At 34.8% G+C, this 25,957-nt stretch overlaps 1 protein-coding gene across 5 annotated transcripts; it reads left to right on the top strand.

The window, feature by feature from the left end:
• Positions 1–939: 939 nt before the first annotated feature.
• On the top strand, positions 940–25,957 carry LOC122519971. 5 transcript variants are annotated; one of them, XM_043639826.1, is made up of 6 exons: positions 18,160–18,426; positions 18,913–21,391; positions 21,895–22,154; positions 22,533–22,949; positions 23,136–23,619; positions 23,693–24,012. In XM_043639826.1, the coding sequence occupies exons 1-6, from the start codon at positions 18,418–18,420 to the stop codon at positions 23,875–23,877; spliced, it is 3,834 nt and encodes a 1,277-aa protein (XP_043495761.1). In that variant the 5' UTR covers positions 18,160–18,417; the 3' UTR covers positions 23,878–24,012. The 5 variants fall into 5 exon arrangements, with proteins under 5 accessions (XP_043495759.1, XP_043495760.1, XP_043495758.1 ...); XM_043639824.1 differs by lacking the exon at positions 18,160–18,426 and adding an exon at positions 940–1,323 and having other exon boundaries at positions 23,136–25,957; XM_043639825.1 differs by lacking the exon at positions 18,160–18,426 and adding an exon at positions 16,703–16,805 and having other exon boundaries at positions 23,136–25,957.

The raw sequence follows: 25,957 nt of genomic DNA, 5'->3' as shown, positions 1-25,957 counted from the left end.
ATAATATCATTCATTGAAGATCGAAGGAAAAAAGTTAAGAAGAATTTGAGAAAAATTTTAGGTAATGTTCCCTTTTTTCTTATAACTTTTTATTAGTTTAAGTTTTTGTAAATTAATGATCACACTTTACACCGATTGTTATATTTGGTGAAAATATATATTAAATAATATATTATTATATTATTTAATTAACAATTATATATTAAATAATTAGAGAAGAACATTTAGATTTTAAAAATTATTTTTTCGATTTAAAAGCATTGCATTGAAAGAAGTTATATTCTACGAGATCATAATCTTTTATAAATAAGTAGTATAATATTTAAATAATCATAGGCAATAAAATATTTTTTTTTTAAGAAGAAGGTACTAAATAAATCTGTATAGAAATAAAATGAGTTTAATTAAATATAATTTTAACAAAGCAAAGACTTTGTGATATATTGACTATGTAATACAAAATGATAGAGTTGGATCATGTTAAAAGTGTTAATACAAATTTCACAGAATTTCAAAACTGTTTCTAACATTTACATAAACTTTCTCGATATATCCTTGAATGTAATAAATATGTTAATTATTCATTTCATCATATCAATACAGTTTATGTAAGATAAATTTGAAATGTGAAGTATTATTTGAAATTATAATAGTAATGAATAAAATGAATTTAAAGAGAATTAGTAAAAGAAGAAATATTAATATTAAAAATAAAAGAATATTACTATAAGGTATAGAAAGTATAGAAATATTGATAGATTTTAAATGAATAGTAGATATATAAATGAAGAAAAATATTTGTTTAAAATAAATATGAATAAGTGATCAGCAGAAAGTAATATGGTTGATACATTTTGGAGGACAAATGCAACACGCAGTCGCAAGAGGGCGGTAGTAGTGGCGTAACAAGTGTAGCAAATAGGTTCATTTTTCTGTACGTCGATCTTCTGTACAGACGAACAAGGATAACGGCTTGTTTGCGTTACTTTGTTCTGCCGCTATTGTCGCTGCGTTTGCCATTTTTCGCGACAAACTCGATGAATCTCGCGGTGTGTGCGTGGTCGCTTCGTTGCTAGCTTCAAGATGGCCTACCGTTATTGGTTACCACTGCGCGCCACAGTGTGATTCTTCATCAAATTTTTCAGTTTCCGTTGGCGTTCCCCTCGCAAGACGCTCATCTTACAAATTATTATATATAGAAGAGGATACAATTAAAAAAGAAGAAGAGAAGGAAAAGAAGGAAACGGAGAAGCTCGAAAATAAAGCTCGATCTTTTTTAGACGAATTGTGTGTCCAGAAACACGATGGCTCAGTGTTAAACCGGTAAGTCTCATATTACTTTTTTCTAACGTTCTCGCACACTTATTTCTCGTTTCCAAACTTTGCATTCTAACCTGCGTAGTTGACTACTCTGATATCTTCCAAAAAGACTATGACTAATGAGTCAGTAAGACTGACAATAAAATAGTAGCTTATCACAAATGAAATGATAAAATTTTCTTTATGTTTGTAAATAATTGTAACGCGAGTAAATACGTTAGTTAAATTATTTTCATTTCTTTTCTTTTTATTCTTATTCATTTATTTTTGTACATTATCTTATCGTGCAATCAACATTTGCGACATTGATGGACAATAGTTTAATAAGTAATTTGATGAAAATATCAATCAAGTGGTCAAACTTAAAGCTTTAATTTAAACAATATTATTACAGTATTGTACTCTTTGTCCATCTTTCTTTTTTCTTTGATTATTTGCTTACTCTCTTTCCCCCCGTTCTGACTGTCTGACTATGTCTGACTGTCTGACTATGTCTGTCCGTCTGACTATGTCTGTCCGTCTGACTATGTCTGTCCGTCTGACTATGTCTGTCCGTCTGACTATGTTTGTCTGTTTCTCCTTCTCTCTATATATCGTCGAATACGTTCGCTAACCTTGTATTTTAGTTTGCGAGGATGTTATGCATATGTATAAGTGAGTAAGAAAATAGGCCGAGTAGTTTCTTGATCAGTGAATTTACTTAATTCTATCAACTCTTTCTAGATCAACGGTAGAATATTTTATACGAATAATTAATTAAACGAGGAATCTCATTTTTTGTTATTTTTTATTTTTCGAAGGGTCGAAAGTGTATCGTTCTCTTATTTTTAAAGTCAGATAAAAATGTTTTTTCGTCGTTGATAGCAATAAAAGTACATTTCGTTACGAATTTATGATTCGGGATTTTTTATTATATTTCCGAAGCTATCATAACGCGGATATCAAACGAGTAATGTATTTTCAATATGTGATTATTTATTATTACCGATACAATTTCCATTATTCTCGGTTTGTAAGTACGTATATTCTTTTTTGTGCTACTCAACTTGAAATTATTAAAGCATATCGATCCAACTGTATATACTTATATATATGTATTATTATATTTTGTATATATATTATACTATTTTGTTCGATTTTTCATTACATAAAATCTTTCTTTTATATGTTCTACATTTATATGTATATATAAATGTATATATAAATGTAGATCGTTAGAAATGAGACGAGCGTATTAAAATTTAGTAAATGATCAAAAGTAATGCGGGAAAAAATAGGACGACCATTCATAAGGCACCATTTTTAAAATCATAAACTCACAATCAGACAATTTTTTTCACTGTTATATCAAAAGCAATGCTGCACGAAATATTATGTATTTAGTATACGCCTGTGTATATCAAATATCAGTCATATTTCACGATTTGCGTCGTAAAAACTAATCGAATTGTCGATCGTTTGAAAATGTTTCGTTACAATTTCTGTATATCTACTCTGTAAAACGATAAGTTCCAAGTTATTTTTAACTCTTTTGTAGGCATGAGGAATCCAAGATTTTAAAGGGAAACAAAAGTCAACTTATTTATCGAATTTATGCTTATTTAGTAAAACGAACTCCGTTGCGTTGCGATTATAATAAAACGAATAGTCACAGTCCAATTAAAAATGTTGAGAAATTTTGTGAAAACAAAATAAACGATAATAATCAATGATAGAAAAATTCCAGAAACTTTAATTAAAATCGTGTTACGATTCAATAAGCGTGATTAACCAGTTAGCCGTGATTGACGAATATACTCGTCATGGAGAATTGGCAATATTTTGCGTTATCGCTTCATTTTTACGATTTAATTTAGATACACACTTTTCAAAGAGATCACCATACCTAACTAATTGTTAAATAGCAAATGGTATCTACTTTTTCCACATGACGAGTATACTCTTTTTAATATTGCCATTTTTCCATGACAAGTATATTTTTCAATCACAAATAACTAATTAAGTGATGATCGAAGTTAATTACAGATAACATAATTACAACATACCTTAATAAAGTGCAATCATAATAGTATTAATTGCTATAAAGTTTTATAACGCAAATTATTACTCTATATTAAATCCTGCTCATTTTTCCATTTCTTCTATCCTTTTCGTTTTCATTAATAAACACGGTTTTTCATTTCGGCAAAAATAAATCGTCCTGGTTCTCCGCATTCCGTTTGGTTCCACAAAATTAATTTTTATATATATATATATATGTGTAAGTAGTACTAACAGGAGTACTATACACGCGATAGGTGTGTACCGATGCACATGTGATTGTGCATGAAAACTCTGATATAAAACGATGTATATTATATGTACATGTGTGTGTGAACGTAAGTTCTCTGTGGTAACGTTGTGGGGTAAATGGAAAAGAGACGAAAAAGGAGGGTGGAGGTGGAGGGTTCGCAACGACGAACGAAAAAAGGGAGAGAAAAAGACAAGGTGGGTGGCAAGGGACGAAGAAAGAAAAGAAAACAAAGTAAACGCAGCCGCCGAGGCAACAATGGTACATCGACCCGCCAAAACTTGTACCAATGCGCAGAGAAACACGCGCCTCGTCGTAGTAGTAGTAGTAGTGGTAGTAGTAGTAAGTAGTAAGTAGTAAGTAGTAAGTAGTAAGTAGTAAGTAGTAGTAGTAGTAGTAGTAGTAGTAGTAGTAGTAGTAGTAGTAGTAGTAGTAGTAGTAGTAGTAGGTAGTAGTAGTAGTCATAGTAGTGTAGTAGTAGTAGTAGTAGTAGTAGTCATAGTAGCGAAGTAGTAGTAGTAGTAGTAGTAGTAGTAGTAGTCATAGTAGCGAAGTAGTAGTAGTCCGTCGTAGCGTCGTAGTCGTCGTAGCGTCGTGGTCGTCGTCATCGTCCTTGCTTAAAAACAATTGAACGTGTTTTAATCACTTTCCACTCCCATTGTTGCTGCTGTTGCTGTTGCTGCTGCTGCTACTGCTGCAGCAGCAGGCTCGCTTCTCATATTGATCGTTTATGTGCCGGTTCGATCAATTTTTCTCTATGTATTAGTAAACATATTTTACCAAACCGCTCAAATGACCGGTTTTAAATTTTTTGAACGTAGATATTGTATTCAGCGTTATTGCTTCCCTTTGTTTTACTTAATTATAAATTTTAATTTATTGTTATTAAAACAAAATATTTTATTTATTATTTGCGTTAGTTTGTACAAAATATAATTTTCGTTAAAGACTTTTTATTTGATAGGTTACGGTATTAATGGTTATATAAACTATTAGAAGGTTTAATTAACAGCATCGAAAATTCTCATCGAGATGGCGGCAATGTTTAAGATTAAATTAAGTGTATATATATACTACTCGTCCTTCGACTTGGATCGAGTTTGAGGATAACCGAGAGTCTTTATAGAAAGTTGTTCGATGTATTTTAAAAAAGATAGAGAGAGAAAGAAAGAAAGGAGGAGAAGAGGGTTGAAGGAAGGAGAATAGTATATATATATATATATATGATCTCGATCGTTTCATTTATTGAATAGCAATGATTCATAGATAAGTTCAATATGAATAATTTAAACTTTAGTTTGATAAAATTACGATTGCGAGAGTTCTTCAGCACACGAAGCTACTAACGCGCGAAATATTTTATTTCCTCGTAGATTTCTTATCGATCACACTAATACTATACATTCGAGCTAAGGTATATGAATTCTAAATATTAATTTGTAAATTATTAAATAAACAAGAAGAATACATAGAGAGGTATAAAAGAGAAATCATCATTCTTAAATATTTCTTAGTCGAATTTGTATAATTTAAAAGAAAATTTTAACTCGTCTCAGGTTATTGTCGATATATTAAATCGTTAAAGATTTATTCTTTCTTTCTCATATAAAAATAAAATAATATATATATATATATATAAATCACGTCCATGATTAAAGATATATAAGCAAAAAGAAAAAGAAAAAGAAGAAGATAAAAAAGAGAAAAATAAATATATCGATTAGGGTCATTTATCCAAGAAAAACGTTGGACCAATCGAGAGGGGTGGTGTTTCTGTAGTCGAATTTTAAAACAAGTTCTTCAGGTATCTACAGAGCTCTTTTTCGCAGTCCTAGTTTGTTCCTGTACGCACGGGGTAGGACTGAGAAAATGCGCTCCAGGATAGATGGAAGGAAGGAAGATCGGGTGCCGTGGTTACCCTAGCAACCGGCATTGATCCCTCCCCTCTTGTTCTACCATCATCCTTTCACTTCTCTCCACCAGTCTCTTCTACCCCTCCTCTCTCTCTTCTTCCTTTCTTTTTCTTTTTCTTTTTCTTTCTAGTCCTCTACCACCCTCTCTTTCTTCTTCCCCCGCCCCCGCCCCTCCTGCTCCTTCTACATAGTCTGATACACACCTATACAACTTACCGATTTTTTTTCTCGCTCGATCTCTTTACACGACGCTACTCAACTTTTCGGTCTTCTTTTCGTTTTCGCTTCCATCCACCCTATTTCTCCTCCTCTCGTTTTCTTCTTTTTTTTCTTTTTTTTAACTTCTTCTTTTTCCCCCCTCTCTCCTTCTCTTTTTCCTCCTCTCTTTCTTTCTCTCGTTCCTCGTCTCTTTGATGCATCTCTCTTTCTCTCTCTCTCTCTCTTTTTAATATTTTTCTTTTTATTTTCTTTCGACGCGACCGACGGATTTCGATCATCGTTCGCCATATTTCGTTTCCTTCGTGACGTCAAATGAGATCGACAACTAGTAGACGGCAGATGGTAGTGGATGGATGGTAGATTTGCAAAAGATGAGTTAGTATTTATTTAGTAACGTCAAGATGAACGTTTGTCCAAAATGAAGGTAGAAGGAAAAAATAGATTCAAATCAAACAATTTATCGATTTGTTTATTTGCTTCATTTGTGGAATTGATATTCTTATGTGTGTTAATGTTTAAATGTTTTAAAGTCGGTATCTAATTTTCTTTTTTTTTTACGATTGATGAACTTCTCATATTATACTGACGAACAAAAGTATTGGCACAAAATATATTTTTTTTTTATAAAATTTTTTAGCAAATCTATAATGCGAGTACGTTTTATTATCTAATTCTATTACGCTTCTCGTAACTTAAGAGATATACAAAAAGTATTATTAAATAAAGAATTGTACTTTTTACAGATTTATAAACATTGTTGCAGGAGAATGTAATGTGTCCCAATAATTTTGCTCGACACTGTATATTTTTTATTCTCATTTTTTTGTGATAATCTTTCGTTTAACATTTTTTTTTTTAAAACAATATCCATGAATTGTCAATTTATGAGCAGCCAGGAGAATTTTTGATTATTCCTATCCGTTTCGATTGATTTCTTGACGTTTAAAAGCCAAGGGTCGAGTAATCTTGCGGTCGAAAGTTTACCTTCTCGTGGTTACAAAGGATCATCTCGTTACATATAATATAGTCGAACTATCAAACTGTCGAACAATCTTCTTGAACAGTTTCTTCCATGAATGATTATACAAATTATTATTAATTTTCTTCATTGATAGTTAATTTATATTTATGCGAAAAACATTTTTGTTTTCTTGTAAACGATTTTACCGATTTTACTGATCGGAAGGCAAATTTGTTGTGCAATCGATTCCTACACGTTAAAGATCACTATAAATATTGAAACATGTTGCATCGACATCTAGGTATCATGAAACCTGCATTAGTTTCAATTTATCTCAACATTATGGATTCTTCTTACTTTTTTGTAAAATACAAACGTCGTTGAAAAATACGTGCTTTTTTCCTGCATGGATGCAACTTTCCTCTGATGTCGTAACTATTGAATTGCTTAGAAAATTCGTGCTAATTTTTTCCAAAAACTATTTAATGACAGCACTTTCATATTTTAATACGAAATGATATAAAAATAAATATTTACTAAATATATATATATATCAGGTACGAAATTTCAGGGCAACCTAATACATAAATACATTGTACTACGTATCATGAAACTTTAAAAATGGATGCATGCATGTATCGCACAAAACGTTTTCAATATTTTTTAACCCGTGCATTGTATTTTTAGGAATATTTCAATGTTATCAAAGGTGTCCATTTTGTTTTTACTTGAAGATCTTATAATTAACCTGAAAGTCTTGCTGGAATAATTTTTGTTTACTTTCCTTGGATCAGGTAAGAGAAGAGAGGGTTGAATCGAGCTTACGTAAAAAAATTCTTAGAGTCGATGGTGCGTGTCCAGATGAAAGCACGCGCGATGGGATGATACTTTGCAGATAAGAGGAGAAAGAGAAAGAAGAAGAAAAAGGGTAGAGGTATTCTTCATTCTGAGGATTATTATTCGTCTCTCCTCAGTCTGACTATTGTTTGAATTAAGAGTGGTCAGTTACGCGATGTCATCGTACTACAAATCGATTCGATTTTTCCCACCCCTTCTTTCAGGATGTCTCGTCAAATCTCGAGTTTATGGTCGGTTTCACACAAGGACGCGTATACATAATATACGCTTATCACATTGAATTTAGATGTGCACTCATGGAAGCATTCATACGATAATTCTCTTAAAATTCCGTATGATGATATTGGTTTTGTGTATCCCGAAAATTATGGGGAAAAGATTGTGATCATTTTTGTACAGAGTCGAATTTATTTCGAATTACATTCGTTTTCTCCAATTGATTTTCATCATTGTTTATTCGAATATGTTATTGTGCAATGTAATTCTAATTATAATTGAATAGGTGTATGGAATAAGGTTCTATGTTACAAGTTTGCAATATGTAATATAGATCCTTCTTTTAGATATCCGTTCAATTATTATTCTCAAATGTTTTTCGTGATTCTCGTTAAACGTAGTAATGTTCGCAGGGGTAAAAATCGTTCGAGGGTTACCTTTTACTTAATTTGTCCTCGTTCTTTCTAAAATTGATGCGATTTCGACATGACTCCCTCTTCCTTCCCCCTTTTCTCTTTCTTTCTCGCTTTTAACAATGCTCGTTGTGAAACTTGCAACGCTCGGCCAACCAGTTGGACCGAGCAATCATTTTGCAACCAACTCGAGGTTTGCGTTCGTACAAGTTTTCGTTCGTTCGTTCGTTTGTTCCACTTGCATTCTATCTTACCACTCTGTCAGGTAGATACTTTCACGTTCGATTAAAAGCTATCAACCTCAATAGACTTTCTTTGACATTGTTGAATTTTATTCTCGAGGAGAATGTCGAATATGTGCTTCTTCGAGATATCATTCAGATTTATCGTATTAATATTTTCATAAATTTCTATACAAAATACTTTATTCATACTTTTTATATCAATATGTACAAAAATATAATATTAATATTTATTTAGATATACTTACATTTTTTATGAATAACCGATAGTCGAACAAAAAATATCGAGTTTCTTTACGAGAGTATAGGGAACATACACGTTTCGACGCTTGTAGATTTACAAAATGTGGGTCAGAGTCCGTTCTCTTTGAATTAGGGTTTGCATGTCGCGTTCACATAGATATATATATATATATATATATATATATATATATATGTATGTGTATATTGTTTCAAATTAAATTACATTTTTCCCCTATGAATTCGTGATATAATAATAATAAAAAAAATTGCCCATCTTATCGTTGATTTTTTCCTTTAGAGAGAAAAAAAAGAAAGAGATAAAAAGTAATCTTTTACTACAGTGTTGAAGTATCGTCGTAGTTTAACGTAAAATTAGATTTATAGGAGAACTTTTGTTGTTATCGTAGTTTCAACTAAACCATAGAACATGCATCACAGTTTACTTATAGCATTTTGCTATGGAAAGTGGCATAAAGTTACGTCCATGCTATGCTATATTATTGCGACTCGGTGCTCTTTAATAATTAAATAATGAAAGTATTAACGCCTGCGATAATGTGTTTGAATTTTCTCAAAATTATCCCTAAGCTATTCCCGTAAATATATTTCATTTGAATAAAACGAAGGTTATAGTATTTTGTAGTATGAGAAATAAATATGTTTGTTTTTTTAATGATCAATTGAAATGTAAATGCTTTGCACATAAATCGTAGGTAAACACAAATCATAAAGCATAAAGAAAGAGACGGGGGTGGAAGGGGATGAAGAGATGGAGAGAAAGAGAGAAAAAGAAAGAGAGAGTAAGATGGAGAGAGAAAAACACAAATCTTTGTAGAGAATCTAACAAGATGGAGAATTTTCATTCGTCTTCTATGTCGCCCCGAGCTGTAGTACTACTTCGTTGTGACGTCAGACGTACCTCTGCTATTCTGGTCGAAAGACATCTAGGATGTTTCATTCGGTCATATTCAAGACTTACATTAGAGGATAGGTCTTATACGATACAGAGATGATTGTCCATTATGAGTTTCAAACTCGTTTTCAACTTTTCTCTCAGATTTTCTTTTTTTTTCTTTTTTTCCCTTTTTTTTTTTAATCTACTTTACAATGTCTAGAATTTAAAAACATTTTAATATTTTCTTCCAAAGTTTTGTCTTTATCTTCTTTACCTTTTATTAACTCTGATGTAAAGAAAACATTTCAAGAAAGAAAGAAAGATGTAGCGAACAAGACAAGTGTATAACACATCGATATTATTAGTTCACTATACCCCACGATAGGGATAAAAAGAAAAAAAGAAAACATACATGGTTGTGATCATGAAGGCACGAAGCTTCTTCGGTGACCTCGCTATGCAGATATGATCCTGTTAGCATGCAACTTTGTTCTCTCTTATGTTTCCACAGATTATCATTTGTTCGACTTATTCTTAGCCTTTTTTTTATCACCCTCGTAGATCTATATAATAATTCATTTCTTCAGTTTCTACGTTAAAATCCGAACCTGATCGGAAGTGATATTCCATGGGGAAATATTAAACACGTATTTTCTAATATTTCAACTGATTACTATAATAATAATAATAATCTTCATCATTATCATCGTAATGTTATATATTAATTGTGTGGTTTATAAACAAAAAAAACAAAAAAAAAACAAAAAAAATATCATAAAGTTGCTTTATTAGGGATTTTTAAATATCTTCTGTTATCTTATTTTATTCTTCTCTCTTTTATCAGTCTGATTAGCATTTTTTAGCATTTTTTCACATCGGTCAGTATTCTCTTATATATGTGTTCATACATATATTGCATAAATATCATATGTACATACATGTGTATATACGTATGTGTACGCAATGGGCTGATTTATTTGTGTGAATACTGGCTAATTGTTTATATGTGTACAGTTTGTACATACATACATACGTATAAGCGTGTATACAGTGTAGGTGTAAACTACATCAAGAGATACTGATGGTCTCGTCTATTGAACCGAGGATAATGAGCACCAGCTGTATTGTCGATCCTCCCACTCTCTTTTAAACCCTTAACATACACATGTATACGTTAGATGTATATTCGCGTGTACAACTATGTGTCGAGGAATGATCATATTTTTATACATGTCGTATTTCTCCGTGAAAAATAGTTCTTACCATTAAGATGTATATATTATATTTTATATGATACACATAAGTATCGAAAGTTGTATCGATTCCTTGGGTCTTTCTACCATGTGGGTGATGGAGGAGGAGGAGGAGGAGGGAGAGGGTGAAGAAGTCGCGTTTGGCAACTCTTTTAAAGCGAATACAATCGAATATTTCACCTAACTTTGATTAAAGTACGTAAGAAAAGTTTGATATCAAAATCAAAATATTATGTCTCGAGATATGTTCTCGATGAAATTTATTTTTATAATCTCTATTTAATGTTCTTTATTTTTGTTTTTTCTTTACGTTTTATTTTTCAAATAATTCGAAGTTTCTCGTTTACGAAACAACACGAAAAGTATTGAAAATAAATATTATTTACTGTATTTTTCTTACATGCGCACCTTTTAATGAATTTTCTTTCGCTACTTTATTTTTTTATTTTTCTTTAATTTTTTAATTACCAAATAGATTAATTTGTTGTTTATATGGAGTAAATTATTTTTTAAATATTTATCAATTCCAACGAATAAATTTTATAGTGTGTACCGTTTTAGATACACATGGCATCGTAATGACACTTATTATTGCAAGTCAAATGCGGCTTGGTAGGGAATGTGTTAATAAGAAGATAGTATATGAGAATTTTCAAAAACAAATGATTTGAATGATCTGTTGAGTATAGAAAAAATTGTGTTGTTTAGTTATTGAATATCTACGTCATTCCTGTAAATATGATATAGAACTATATTCGTTGTTCTCCTACGCTTCCTTTTTATCTCTTTTTCAATTTTTTTCATCCTCCTCTTCATCTTCCTCAATCACTTTGTCACCATCCACAGCACGTACTACTACCATTGACGTTAGTAAATCCCACGTATGCAGGTGTCGTTAGTTAGAATGCCGATAACACGTAACTCGGATTCGAACCAAAGTATCGTTAATCCTTGTAAATAAAATTAAATCGACGCACGAGGATTTATTCTTCTGTTGAGAAATGTTTATTAGTTTTGATAAAAATTTAATTAACTGTCGTAATTATTTATAATTCCTATTTTCGCTAGCAAAATATCTAAATATTAACAAGATCAAGTTATGCAGAAAGCTATCAACCCTTAATGATCTGAAATTCAAGTTTGTTAAGATTTAAATAAATAAAAATAAAAGATAACTTTATTTCTTGTTGTTGCTGTTGTTTTAAAATATTTTTTAAATAATTCATTTAATACAAAATTGTCTATAATTTATAATAACAAAAAAAATGTAGGGCTCGTGTCTTGATAGTTGCGTAATGTAAGACTCATTCTATGAGTCAGTAATTTATTGCAAAATAAAAATAACAAGTGTGTTGAACTAATTTGTAGTCATTTGGAGGGAGGGGGTTGGCAAGTTTGTGCATAACTTGGCACAATTAGGTATGTTTTGAAGGGAAATGTAAGTTTATATAAAATACCAATCTATTTTAAAAATGACTAAATTGAACTTGGAGAAGTTAAATATAAATATACAAGGTTCGATATAAGATAAATATTCGTACGTAAAATTAGGTCGAGCTGAACCGAAGCAAGCTGAGCCGGTAATGTCGTCGTCGTCGTCGTCGTCGTCCTCGTCGTCCTCGTCGTCCTCGTTGTCCTCGTCCTCGTCCTCGTCCTCGTCCTCCTTCTTCTCCTTCTCCTCTTCCTCCTCCTCCAAACGACGAAGAAGGGAGGGAAACTGAGGTGGATTATTACGGCACTGACGGCGTGGTATTGTGGACCTCGTCGTTCATGGTATGTATGCACGTGAACTTGCTATAGTGCTACAGTGCTGCGGTGGGATCGATTCGACCGAAGGTGTAAGCCCTACCTCGATTTACAAGCTTCGATATATATATACCCTCCTCGTAGCGCTTCTCTCGACTCTTCCCTCTTTTCCCCTTTTTTTTCTTTTTTTTTTATCTCTTTACTTTTTGCACCCTCTCTAAATATTCCTACCTTTTTCTTTTTCCAATCTTCCTTCCCTTCGTTTTCTTTAACCTTTATCTTCATTTTATTCTTTCTTTTGTCATATTCTCATATTTTTTGGCAATAAGAAAATATTTTTCTTTTTTTCCTTCCAATCGATATTTCCTTACTTTGTAGAAAAAAAGAATGTAACTTATGTGATTGTGAGTTCATATTATCATTTGTTTCTTTTTCTTTTTTTTTTTTTTTTCATTATCATTTACAGATCGTTAATAAATATTCTTGAATTTTCATATTTGCTGAGGAATGATTTAACAAAAATTCTATATTGTATATCGTATTTTGCTAACACACTTGCACCACTGATAACAAAAACGAAAACTTTTATCCTCCTTCGTTTTTCTCAAGGAAAAAAAAATATTATTGTTACTTACTCATTTAATGTAAATTTTCTCTAAACATTCTCCGATCTGCTGGACAATGTGGGTTTACTAAAAATTTTTATATATTTTCGTGTTGCGCGAGGGAAAAGAGAAACAAAAGAAAAAAAAAAGAAAAAAGAAAATGAAAGCTATTTACAAGAAGATTTTCTTCTTATTTTCTCTAGAAAGGAAGATAGAATATTATCGCAATTTATCTATCGAAAATAAATCGAGGTGTTTCTCTGGCGAGCTTTAAAATTATAGACACTCATCTGGGAATACTACACGTTCGTTTTCCTCGTGGGTGTATTTCTGTAAACGAACGATGATGGCGTCGTTGGCGTTGGCGTCAACGTCGGCGTCGGCGTCGGCGTCGAATTCACCGGTGTGCGCATCTATAGAAAATATAAACGCATGGTAATGTTCAACTTACAGTTCGCGCGTGTCTACGTTTCACCGAACGTTTTGTACATATGTAACTCGTGTTCTTTCTCAAATTTTACTTTTGCATTATTGTTCAACAAGAATATCTATAATGAAATAGATTGATCTATTATGAACTATAATTTAAATATTTAAGTATTTAAAATAAATACGATAATTTTTTTTACTCTAATACTATTATAAGATTTATGTCGACGATTGTAAAATCGTGTATACTATGTACATAAATAGATGTTATTGTTTATCTCAAAGATACTTTAAATGGCGTATACTTTATGTAATGGAAAATATCTACATATATTCTTATGTTAGATAAAACTTGAACCAAAAAATAATATAATATTTATTTATAGTATAATACCTGCTTGGTAAACAAATATCTTTGTATTTGGTTTTATCTTTATGGTAGAAAGATGAGATGGTAGTAGGGTTGTTAATGGCAGAGGTTCGAAGAAGAGAGGGAGAAAGAGAGAGACAGAGAGAGAGAGAGAGAGAGAGAGAGAGGTTTGGAGAGAAGCACATTCCACGACTTCCAAGGAAGCCTGTGAGGAAAGGAGTCTGCGTATTGTAGTAATTCTTTCCTTCGCTCTTATTATTCCAAGACGACGCATCCCACGATATATACATGTACACATGTAATATATACATATACTCTCTCTTTGAATATTCGTTTCTTCACTCGAATAGATTCTACATAGGTATAGATATGTATATAAAATACAAACCGCGCACGATACACAAACACAAATGCATTGGCATACGCGCGATTAGATATAGATCAAATTTTCTAAAATTATTTCGATATCTTTATCTCAAGAAAATTCGATTAGTCGAATGCTTACACAAGTCTTGTTCTTTTTCTAATACATTAATATAATGTGTCGACAAAATAATAAAAAATAAATGTCAACTAGTTTCGACAAAAATAAATATCCGATCGATGTTAATACGCAACGGCGAGGGATTCTCGAATCCATCGATACAGTCCTAAGTTGCGCGTACGTTCAGCTGAGAGTAGTATGTTTGCGCGATATAAGCGCATGGTGCACTATAGCGATCCATTATAGTAGAACCATACTATACTATATAGCAGTAACGGCCTGCGCAGGCGGAATATGGGAAAGCTCTGCCAGTAGGAAAGAGAAAGAGAGAAAGATCGGTAAAGAGAGAAAGATCGGTAAAGAGAGAAGAACTAAAAGAGGGAGAGGGAGAAGAGAGAGAGAGAAAGAGAGAGAGAGAAGCGTGTCTAGGACCTTTTCTAGAAAGCAGAAAGCACGACGAAGCAATATTGCACCGTCTGCCAGTGTCGTAAAACCCCTTTGATCTCTCTCCTCTTCTCTCTCTCTCTCTCTCTCTCTCTCTCTCTCTCTCTCTCCTTTTTCCTCTTATCTTCTTTTTCTCTCTTATACGGTTTTTATTTTTTGATATTTTTTATTTTTCTATCTCATCTTTGTAACATACTATTTTTTTTTTTAATTTCCCAGTAAGTTATTCTTTCATTTGCGGTTTCTTCAATTTAGAACAAGAAAAAAAAGATACTAAATAATTCAATGAAGCGAAAATTCAAATACGTTTAAGTTCCAAATTATTTATTATTATTATTATTATTATTATTATTATTATTATTATTATTATTATTATGATTCTCGTAATTGTAAAAGTTTATAGGGTTTTAAATTCGCGTCTACTCTTCGTAGAGTTATAGAAGATATTGTCGAGATGTTGATTTTCTTCTCGGAGCACCAGGAACGTAGCTAAAAAGATGCACGATTTCTAGGTGCAACAATAATTACGATGGCGGTGGCGGTGGTACCACTAGCAGCAGTCACTGTGCGGAGTTGCGCAAGCGCAATGTTCTGTTCGCCCGTTGAACTGTTGTGTGAGAATAGTGCTTGTATACATGTATGTATGACGCGCGCGCTCTCGCTTTTGTGCGTGTGTGTGTGTTTGTAGATACCTCAAAGAGAAAGAAAAATATAGACATGGGAACGGGGTAAAGAGGAGAGGAGAAAGAAAGTAAAGAGGGTCGTTCGAAAGAGTACGATAAAAAAAAGAAGATACTCGTTGGCGATTCCGCGCCAATTCCGTAGACAGCCCCATCTATGTAACTTTCTTTTCCTGAATCTCTCGGTATGAGTTTCGTGAAAGTATTACCGTAGTAACGATGAATTTATAATAATAATAGTTTTTCTTTTTTCGATCTAAACAGATCGTGTTTCGTTTGAAATCATTTCAAATACCTACAACTATTCTATGTGGTATAATTTTTTTCGTTGTTTTTCATCATTTTTGCATTGCACAAGGCATTGAATCTTCGTATCTTTAGGTCGATATTTATTTTCTGCTTCATTCGAAGATTTATATATTTATATGCTTATCGAATAGATTATCAAATTTAACTCAGTAATCGTAGAATTTGGAATGTAAAATATATTGCGTACATACACACATTTGGAATGTTTTAATTTTCTCCCGTTAAGAGTTTATTTTTATATAGTTATGATAGATTGCTTTTTTATGCTGAATCATCAACATTTTTGAATTATACATTTTCATACTGACCTTTCAATATGGTTATTATTAATGAATTAATTTGATATTATGAAATGAATTTGCTATAATAGATTTGCGTACTTTCTTCTATGATTATCGAATGAGAACCACTGTTTACAGATACGAAATCTACTACACACGTATACACACGTACGAATACATATATTTAGAAATGTGTGGTACACACCCGATGGTTTTGCGATGCTCTCACTGACGCCGTACGATCTTGGCCGAACCTTTACGAACATAAACGAACGAAGGTTGATTTAAATAATTGCTTATTTAATTGCGATAAGTGACAGAAGATGTGCGAGAACGTCACGAGACTTGGTTCTGTTTAGTTGTCGCAGAAAATATTCTTGGATTGTTTATAAGCACATACTATATATATACACACACCTATATATATATATATATATATATATATATATATATCATATGATGAAAAGAACATTAAAGAACAGCATATTTTATATTAGATAAAAAAATATACTTGGATTTACAATTGTGTAAACTTACATTTGTAATTTCAATTCATGCCGGGATCTACGAAGTGCAGCTGCGCGTACAAACGCACGCGTAAAAATACGTTACAACGTTTGACAATGGAAATTCAGTAAGTTTCTTTTTGTTTAAATTAGTTTCATGATTATTTAAGAAAGAATAAAAAGGAAAAGGAAAAGAAAGAATTATATGTATAAGGAAAAAAGGAGGATTATATTTGCGTATATTAGCGAAAGAAAATCCTATGAAGAAGAAAATTGCGTATCGTGCGATCGAACGAACGGACGACATGCTCGAAATTTCGAAGACAGAGCACCACTGTTTATAGCAATACCAGCGCATGCGCAAAACGCACTTCTTGCACGGAAAATACGCGTGTACTCGCTTTGGTAGCGCGACGAAGAGAAGCGGGGAACGAACGTAGTCGAGCTTTGCCGAGGGTCGAGCAGAGCAACATCATCGACGACGAGAGGAGTCGAGGCACCACCGCTCACTTTGCTTCGAGCTGTCGAACGCGACGGGCGTAAAACCTATTCGCGTTGCGCTTATAAATATATTTTCTTTATTTCTATTTATCAAAGATACATTCGCTTCAATATTTAATAACAATCGTCTCTCATTTTATTCGTTCATTTCATACACTGTAAACTCGCCCGCGTAAACGACGTTTTAATCTTATCATCGACATTATCGTCATCCCCTTCGACGGCGGATCTTTTTGTACTTTTACGATATTATCATCTCGTATAAGAAATTATACGCGTTATTTCAAATTATTTAACATCGATAATATATTATTCTTCCAGCTTCGATTTTTCATAATCGATCGCTTTTCTTCCTATAATCTCATAAATAGGTTCCTCGCGTTCGTTCATACGTTCGTTTATCCGTTTGTTCATTGGTACTTTCCGATCGATTTTCCTTCCATAACCTTCAGTATATTCTCTCGATCATAAAACACATAGAGAGACGAGGCCACTTTGATAGAGAAGCTTGTTCTTTTGTGCTAGCTTTGGTATCCTTCCCTCTTGTCCCTGTCTCATTTTCTCTCGAATGCCTTTCAATTCAATTCTGGTCGTTCTCGTTTGGAAATGTCAATCTGACGGTAGACCTGAAGGACGATTGTGGTTGCGATCAGAATGGAAAAGGCTGAAGCTACGAAACTCTAAAATTGCGTGATATATACAATAGGATTCTATTGTGATCAGAGTTCCTGTTCACAAATTCAGACAAAAACTGGGAGACTTGCGAAACGAAACGAAACAAAACGAGACGAAAGTTACGAAATAGGGAGATAAAAAGCAAGAGGATAAGGAATAAATGGGAAAGTATAGAAGGGAAGAAAAAGATAAGGAAATAGAGAAAGGGGAGGATATAAGAGGGGTAGGATAAGCAACGGGCAGCCAGAGCAACCATTTACACCTGGTTCGAGTTCCTCGGAGGTATATAAGGGACACAAGGTGCGCATGGTAACCGAAGGCAGGCAGACAGAAGCCTTCCCCTCCCCTTTTCCTCTCTTCCTTCTCTTCCCAAGCTAGCTTTGAATCAATAATCTCCGGTCACGATTATATATAGGCTTTCTTCCTCTTTTCTCTCTTTCTCTCTCTCTCTCTCTCTCTCTCTCTCTCTCTCTCTCTCTCTTCTGTCTTCTTTTTTTTATCTATTTCAAGTCTAGGCATCGGGAATCGCTAAAATATCGGATATAACATGGATTCTAAATCGTGATGATAAAGGTATTGCGAAGGTAGAGAGACGCAAGATAAAAGTGCGCGTGTGAGAGGGAAAGAGAGAGGAATGCGCTTTTTCTCTGTCTCCCTCGCACATAGAAATTGATTTTCCTCCTCCGTATCCTTCTGGCCTTGTTCGAGCAGAGTGCGCCGGTATCAGCACCGCGAATTATTGATCTCGCTATATCTTCTCTCTCTTTCTCATCTACTACAACGTTTATGGCATTTTCGAAGAAAAGAAAAATAAAGAAAAGCACAAGGAGATACGATAATCGAGGATCGAACATAACAGCGCGATGAAGATTATATCCCTTGGATATTTTTAACAAAATTTTTGTATACTCCTCTTTCGCTCTCTCTCTCTCTTTCTCTCTTTCTCTTTTTCTGTCTTCCACTTATTTTTAAAGAAATTTGTTATTGTCACATTTAAAGGATCACTATTAATTCATTCTTATTCCTTTTTTTATCTTTTTTGTTTTCTCCAAAATAAAGGATGTCTTCGATGAAAGTCTGGAACTTCACGGATCCATTAAGCCGGTCGGTGATTCGAGCATGATCGAGAAGTCGAGGGATCCTTCGGATTGCGAGATGGAGGTCGCGCGGGAAATTTTGGGAGGCCTAGTAGAAGCTACGGATCCGATTATGGAGAAGCAAGAGAAGGAAACGGTGGATGGGAAGAATAAAAATGGAACAATTGCAACATCAACAACAGCAGCAACGCCATTACCATTGCAACCACCGCAATTTCCACCACCACAACCATCAACAACAACAACAACAACAACAAACGCAGCAACAACGATTCCCAGCGAATCGAGTTTTACACCTTCAGAGAAGATTGTTCCTGAATGTCTTGTAGAAGAAGAACCAAGTAAGCAGGCCGATGAAAATGTTGAATCACAAGCGAAGACGCCCAATGGCGTCTGTTCAGCTTCTTTGTCACCGGGATCGTTGTTGCCATCTTTGTCTTCCCCGCCTTCGTCGTCGTCGTCGTCGTTATCAAGAAAGAGGCCAGCCGGTAGCGACTTCCTGTCGATTGACTCCGATATTAAAAGAATCGGTGTCGAGATGTCTGAAGAAGAGACGAATCAGTTGAAAAACGATGTAAAGAGACTTTCACCCGTTGAGATAAGTCTTCGCGAATGTACGCTAGGTGAGATTTCATTGACACCAGATTCTCGATCATTTAGCGAGGATGTCAACAATGATTTGTCGGAAAATTCACTATTGTCTTCTAACGTATCGCGAAGTCGACGTAGGTATCAACCAACACCGTTAAATAACTTGGTTACTGAAGCAGACGAAGATATTATGTGGACACGATCAAGGTCTAGAATCTTTAAAATTGAATCTACGATTGAAAATGAGGAGGAGTGCTGTACTACGAGTAGCATCGAAAACACGGATAACAATGTTCAAAGTAAATTAAATTATATCAAGGATAAAATCAATGGCGACGACAACGAAGACGACAAAGTCAATAAACAAACTTCCTGTTGCTTGTCGTCGTCCTTCTGCAAGAAAAATATTTTCTCCAATGAAGACATAGACAGGGTCATTGACGATTCTAATGCTGAAAGGTCCAACGTTAAAAATACGAGAGTAGATTCTCTACGTCATTTGGTTGTCATGCTGGATCGTATAGATAAATCGGGTTTTAAGGAATGCCAAAACAACGTTCTTGGTCTTATAAAACCGAGGAAGATTCTTGCAGAAGAAGGTACAACTAAGAAGGACAAGGTGCACGAGAAGACGCAAAAGAGTTCTTTATTGCCTCGTAAATTGATCGTAATGTTAAATCGTATAGACATAAAGGAAGATTCTACAAACAAAGAACGAGAAGAAATTTTTATTCGTAGTAATACAATAGAATCTATTGATTCTACGGTAAATTGTCGAGGAAAAAATTTAAATTCGATGGATAAGATTTGTACACGTTCATCTACCCTGCAAGAGCGGATACAGGAAAACAATGTTGTAAAATCGAGCGATGAATTCGCGGAAAAAAGTAAGAAAAGCGATGCATTGCTGGATAATCATTCTGTAACCGAAGATCCTGTACGAGAGAAGGAAAATAGTAGTGTTGACGAGATTAAAGATTTGCAGCCAGTTGAAATGGTTGAGGATATGAAAATCGAAGTATCGGAAACGCCGACAATACTTCCTTCTTCGACGACTCCTATTGTGGATAAATATGACAGTCAAATTTCGTTGGAGATAGGTGGATCATCTTCTAACGAAGTTAATCGTTACTCAATAAGAAGTAAAACAAAAACTGTCGTCGAGGAGCTTGGTGAGAAGGAAGAATTACGAATTGAAAAAAATGTTGCGAGGAGAGGCAGCGTGGTACAGATATCAAGTAAAGAAACGATTTCTCGCGGTGTATCAGCAGTGGTTATAAAAAAAATTGAAAACGAGGTAGAAATCGTACTCGTGGCATCTTCGTCGTCTTCGTCTTTGTCAAACGAAGATGATCGTCTGCGAACTCTCGACTCGCCTGATTTGGATTCGTCCGAGACAGCGACACCAGGCTCACCCGGGGAAGCACTGGAAGCTAGTACCGATATCCAAGAGGCGATCGATACCGAAACAGAAACCGAGACTGGATCAGACAGTTCCGAGTTGCCATCATCAATGTCGACCGTTCGTATTCGCGGTACCAGTTGCGAGAGAGAAGATATCACCGATGCAGCCAATTGTCCAGAAAACGAGAACCTCTGCTGCGACGAGATAGCATCCGAGATAATAACCAGACTTGAACCAGAAAAGCCAGAACCTTTTACCGAGGATTCCGCAGAGAGTTTGGCGTTGACGACTGGTGCAAGGGACGAAGTTAGATCCGATGGGAGCGATTCTGGCCTTGGAAGTGAAATACCTGGAGATCCTGGACCAGCCCCAGCTCCAGAAAGCGATTCGGAGACTTCTTTTCTCGATAGAATACCGGATGATATTCTCTCCGACAAGGAAAAAGGTGAGGAAAAATCCTCTTGTCCTATTCCTATATTTCTATCTTGCTCGACACGAGCAAATACACTTTTCGATTTTATCTTATCAGTTCGCGAAATCCGCTTATCTCGGTCGATCAACAAGGTCGTTGTCGTCATCGCTGTCGTCTTATTCAACACAATCGATCGATCCATTTAACCGTTATCTATATTTACTAGCATCGATCGTTTCCACTTTTGTCGAATCTAGTTTCATGGAGACCTTTTTACGAAATAAACGCATGACCTTTAAGAAGGAGATCGTATCATTTCGCCTAACGATAATCACAATATCTTTCAAGCTCCAACTTAACAAGGATCAGCATTTACTCTCTCATTTTGTACCTATCGAATCGTGTGTAATATCAACCAGCACCGAGCTGCTGTACTTTGCCATCCGGCAGAATGGGAGAAAAGAGTATCGATAAGTCTTGCATCGAACCAATTAACGCGACGTTTACTAACTATTTCATCATTCTCCTCTCTTTAGCTGTTAACCAACTGGAGGAAAGTTTTGTATCAGACACCAGTGTCCCTGGGGTATCGCAGACGACATTAACGACCTTTCGAAGCCCTTCGAAAAGCAATCTCAAACGTAGACTGACCGACTGTATGGAAGAAAGTGAACCGAGTCCTAAAAGAAGCAATACTACCGAGGAGCCTATAAAAAAGAAACGAAATATTCATTTTGATGCCGTCACCGTTTACTACTTTCCTCGAGCGCAAGGTTTCACTTGTGTTCCTTCACAAGTAAGGATTATTCTTTTATTTCATTCGTTGACTGTCACGATAGTTTTATATGTTTCGCAGTAGGGGTCACGATTCTAAAATAAGAAATGAAACAATATAGTAATACTGGTCATGGATGATGATAGAACCTTAGGAATGGTTCTACTGAAAATACAAGCGTTGTTCACGGCTGACCACCGTGGCAGTCAACGTGTTTAATACATTCCTTGTCGCTTAGTATGCATACGCCCTACTTTGAAATTTTTGTTATTTATACGTGGGGCGTATACGATCTATGCGGAAAGTCGCAGAAAATCAATCCGACACGGAACGTGTGAATTGTAAATCGCAGAGTTTTTATTTATTTCTATTTTAATCGTCGATACGATTTGTTTTTAGGGCGGCAGTACTCTAGGCATGAGTGCAACGCACACGCACGCGGAAAGGTTTTCTCTTTCCGAGCATGCGGCCGAGCAAAGGAGACTGCATCGGGCTAGATTGGCGCAATTACGTTCCGAACGTGCAGCTAATTGTACTACAGAGGCTGCTTCTAGTTCGGAAGATCCGAGCGACGATACCGACGAAGAACCTAGCGACAATGAAGAGCTCGATATCGACAGCTATTATTTTCTACAGCCTGTACCAACGTGGCAAAGACGAGCGCTTCTTCGAGCAGCCGGTGTACGTAGGATAGATGCCGTTGAGAAGGATGAATGTCGGGACATCCGTGCGAGCCGAGAACACTGTGGCTGCGGATGCAAGGGATACTGCGATCCAGAAAGTTGCCCTTGCAGCAGAGCGAACGTCAAGTGCCAGGTACATTTATATGGGTATTCTGGATAAATTTGATTAAAAAATGGATCCTTATGTCCACTGTGGATCCGTTGCCGTCGACTAAAAAATTAAGGGAATAATGTTAGTTTCGCATTAGTCAGTAAACCGTAGCAATAAACTTTCTCTTTATATTTTTTTAATGTGTCTTTATGTGTGTGTACTGTTTAGGTCGATCGTGCCGGTTTTCCTTGCGGTTGTACCCGGGACGGTTGTGCCAACAGCTCCGGTAGGATAGAATTTAATCCGGTAAGAGTGCGGACACATTTCATACACACATTGATGCGGCTCGAATTAGAGAAGAAGCAACGCGACGAAGAAGGAACAGATCACGAGAGCACCGACAATCAGAATAACAAAAGCGGACCATTGCGAGACATCAATTTGGTTTCTCTAATGGACAATTCAAATACGGAAGCGTGTATAACCGGTGGTGGTTTTACAACGTTACACTATGAAAATCATGATACCGGGAACGGTAGTTCAAATTGTCAAACAGAAGTATCTGGTACACGAGAAGATAGTTTAGATCTTTATGCTATAAGAGACGATTGTTATCCTAACGAAGATACGGTTGATGGTACGCAGAGTGGCCAAAGAAAATTGCATCCCGAATTTAATCAAACTTTTCAAACGTTTTCGGGCCAAACAGCAGGTGCAAATATGAATTTTCAACAGACCGCTTATCAAGATTATCAGGCTTATACAAATCTTCCTTCTACGTCTAGGGTGCAATTTCAGCCGCAATTTCAACCAGTGTCAGGAAGCTCAGGTTTTTCGCATTACGCGGTCTATGGGCAAGATGGCACATCTGTGCAGGACAGTTGTCAGGTACATCCTGGACAACATCCTTCCAATTACGAGGGAAACTTCGCGCAAGACGAATCGACCGGATCGCAATATACAAATTTGAATTCCGTTCAACCTATGAACGGTGGAGTCCAACAGATAGGTAAGCTAGAACCGTTCTCGGAATTGCTATCCGGTAGGTACTCGTATTATGGCGAAATAGAGCCGCAAGCGCATGGTACTTATCATGGAAATGGAAGTAAGGAAGGAGAAAAGAGTCAAACGACGAATGAGCAACAATCGCAAAATACGGAGGAATGTGACGAAAATTTTGGAGAAATCATAAAGAAATCTATGGTGGAGACTGTGTCCGCTTAGATCTATTCATTTACGTTAATATAATGAGTGTTTGGTGTCGTCGTCTAATGGTGATTTGAGACTGACAAAACACGACTCCTGTGTTGCGACAATTGGATCTTGGTGACATATATATATATATATAGTATATATATATATATATATTCTCAAGAGCTTGATAATCCGTCGATGAGTTTCCATTAAAGCGAAGAAGAAATTTTTTCTATAGAGGAAGAAGGATATTGGAACTGTGATAGTTCCGTTACTTCTACATTGTGCGATTAGATAAATCCGATTTTATTGTTGTTCGTGATTTTTCGAAAGAATTATCTTTTTCTTTCGTCAAGGATCACTGACGATGAACGATGAGTCCCATGGATATCGTTAGAAAAAATATTGCGGCTACATATGCGTCCGCCCGGGATGGAAATCTTGGAACGTCCTTCTTGAATAGTTTATACCGAAATCCCCTGGGGTGCTTCTTCGAAGTCGAGAAAATGATGAGGATGATGATAGATACACTGGAAGAAATACGATATCGAAGAAATGCCAAGAGAATCCGGGGCCTCGCCTCATTTTTCGCTGAAGGATTATTCAATAGAAAGGTCTCCGTCGAAAATCTTTTTGGAGAACAGATACTTGTTTGATGCAGAACAATTAAGATAAGACATGAAAAAAAAGAAATAAAGAAAAAAAAATTTAACAAAAAACAGAAAAGATAAAAGAACGGAACGAAAAAAAGAAAAAAAAATTAAATAAAAGAAAAAGAAAATGGCGGTTATGTTACCGAAGTAGAGTAGGTAATTAACGTGGTTGTGACCAAATAAACAACATGGGATCAGCATAGAAATGCGGTTTATAATTAACTAGCAATATAAATACTTGTAAACGTAGCTCAGAGCGAACGGTATGTCTCTTTTTAAAAGGGATACTTTGGATTATATAAGAAAGCAAAAGCAATTTATATATAAATAATTATCTTTTTGTTTTTTTAATTTATCCGTTGGTTATATTTCTAGATTGAACTAAAGAAAAAACAAAATGAAAACATAAATTAAATGAAAATAAATCACAAATTTCATTTTACAAATTTCTAAAATGTGGAATGAAACAAAACACAAAATAAGAAATAAAAAAGGTTATTACGCGTATCCACGGTTAGACACAAATACGACGACAACATGAGCGATTGTGATACTCGTGCGTATGATGCAGTTTTGCACACACACAATGGTTATAGTTTATAAGAGATATCTCGCGGAACTTTTATATGCGTGATCGAGAGATCGCATTTGAAAAATGGTCCTTTCGATCGTCGATTTACACCTATTCTTCGATAATAGAAGATACATTTAGATCATACTTGTACAGTGTCCACGTTTATTAAACGAAAAACCAAGCACAAACGTCGAAAAAAAAATTAAGAAAGAAAAAACGGCCATTTGTAATAACGCCAAAAAAGATGAAGAAGATGAGGAAGTAAAAAGTTCAAGGTGCTGATATATAACTGACTCGCGCTCATGTCATTTTAAAAGTTTAAGCGTAACTTTTGAGGAGTGTTTTTTTCCTCGTATATGCGTTACCTTGAAATAGCATTTTTCTCTCTCTCTCTCTCTCTCCTTCCTTTTTATTTGTTTTTTTTTTGCGTTTACATACGTTTACATACGTATACATACATATATGTATACATAGCGTATATACATACGCTACAAATACATACGTATTTAACGAAGAAAGTCCTCGGAGATCGAAGGCCTTAGAATAAAATGACAGTCTCCGACAAATTAAACGATTTCAAGGTTAAACGATTTGAAAAGAAAAGAATATTAAACAGAAAATCAATGAAA

This window comes from Polistes fuscatus, unplaced genomic scaffold, assembly GCF_010416935.1.
Source record: "Polistes fuscatus isolate 324 unplaced genomic scaffold, CU_Pfus_HIC Scaffold3, whole genome shotgun sequence".
In the NCBI taxonomy this organism is placed as follows: Eukaryota; Metazoa; Arthropoda; class Insecta; order Hymenoptera; family Vespidae; genus Polistes; species Polistes fuscatus.
This window is presented reverse-complemented; position numbering and strand designations above follow the sequence as displayed.

Bases quoted from the DNA above. Each gene is read 5' to 3' on its own strand.
- LOC122519971 (XM_043639822.1), top strand. The intron at 21,392-21,894 runs GTGAGGAAAAAT...TCCTCTCTTTAG, and splicing joins TCTCTCCGACAAGGAAAAAG to CTGTTAACCAACTGGAGGAA. The intron at 22,950-23,135 runs GTACATTTATAT...TGTACTGTTTAG, and splicing joins GAGCGAACGTCAAGTGCCAG to GTCGATCGTGCCGGTTTTCC.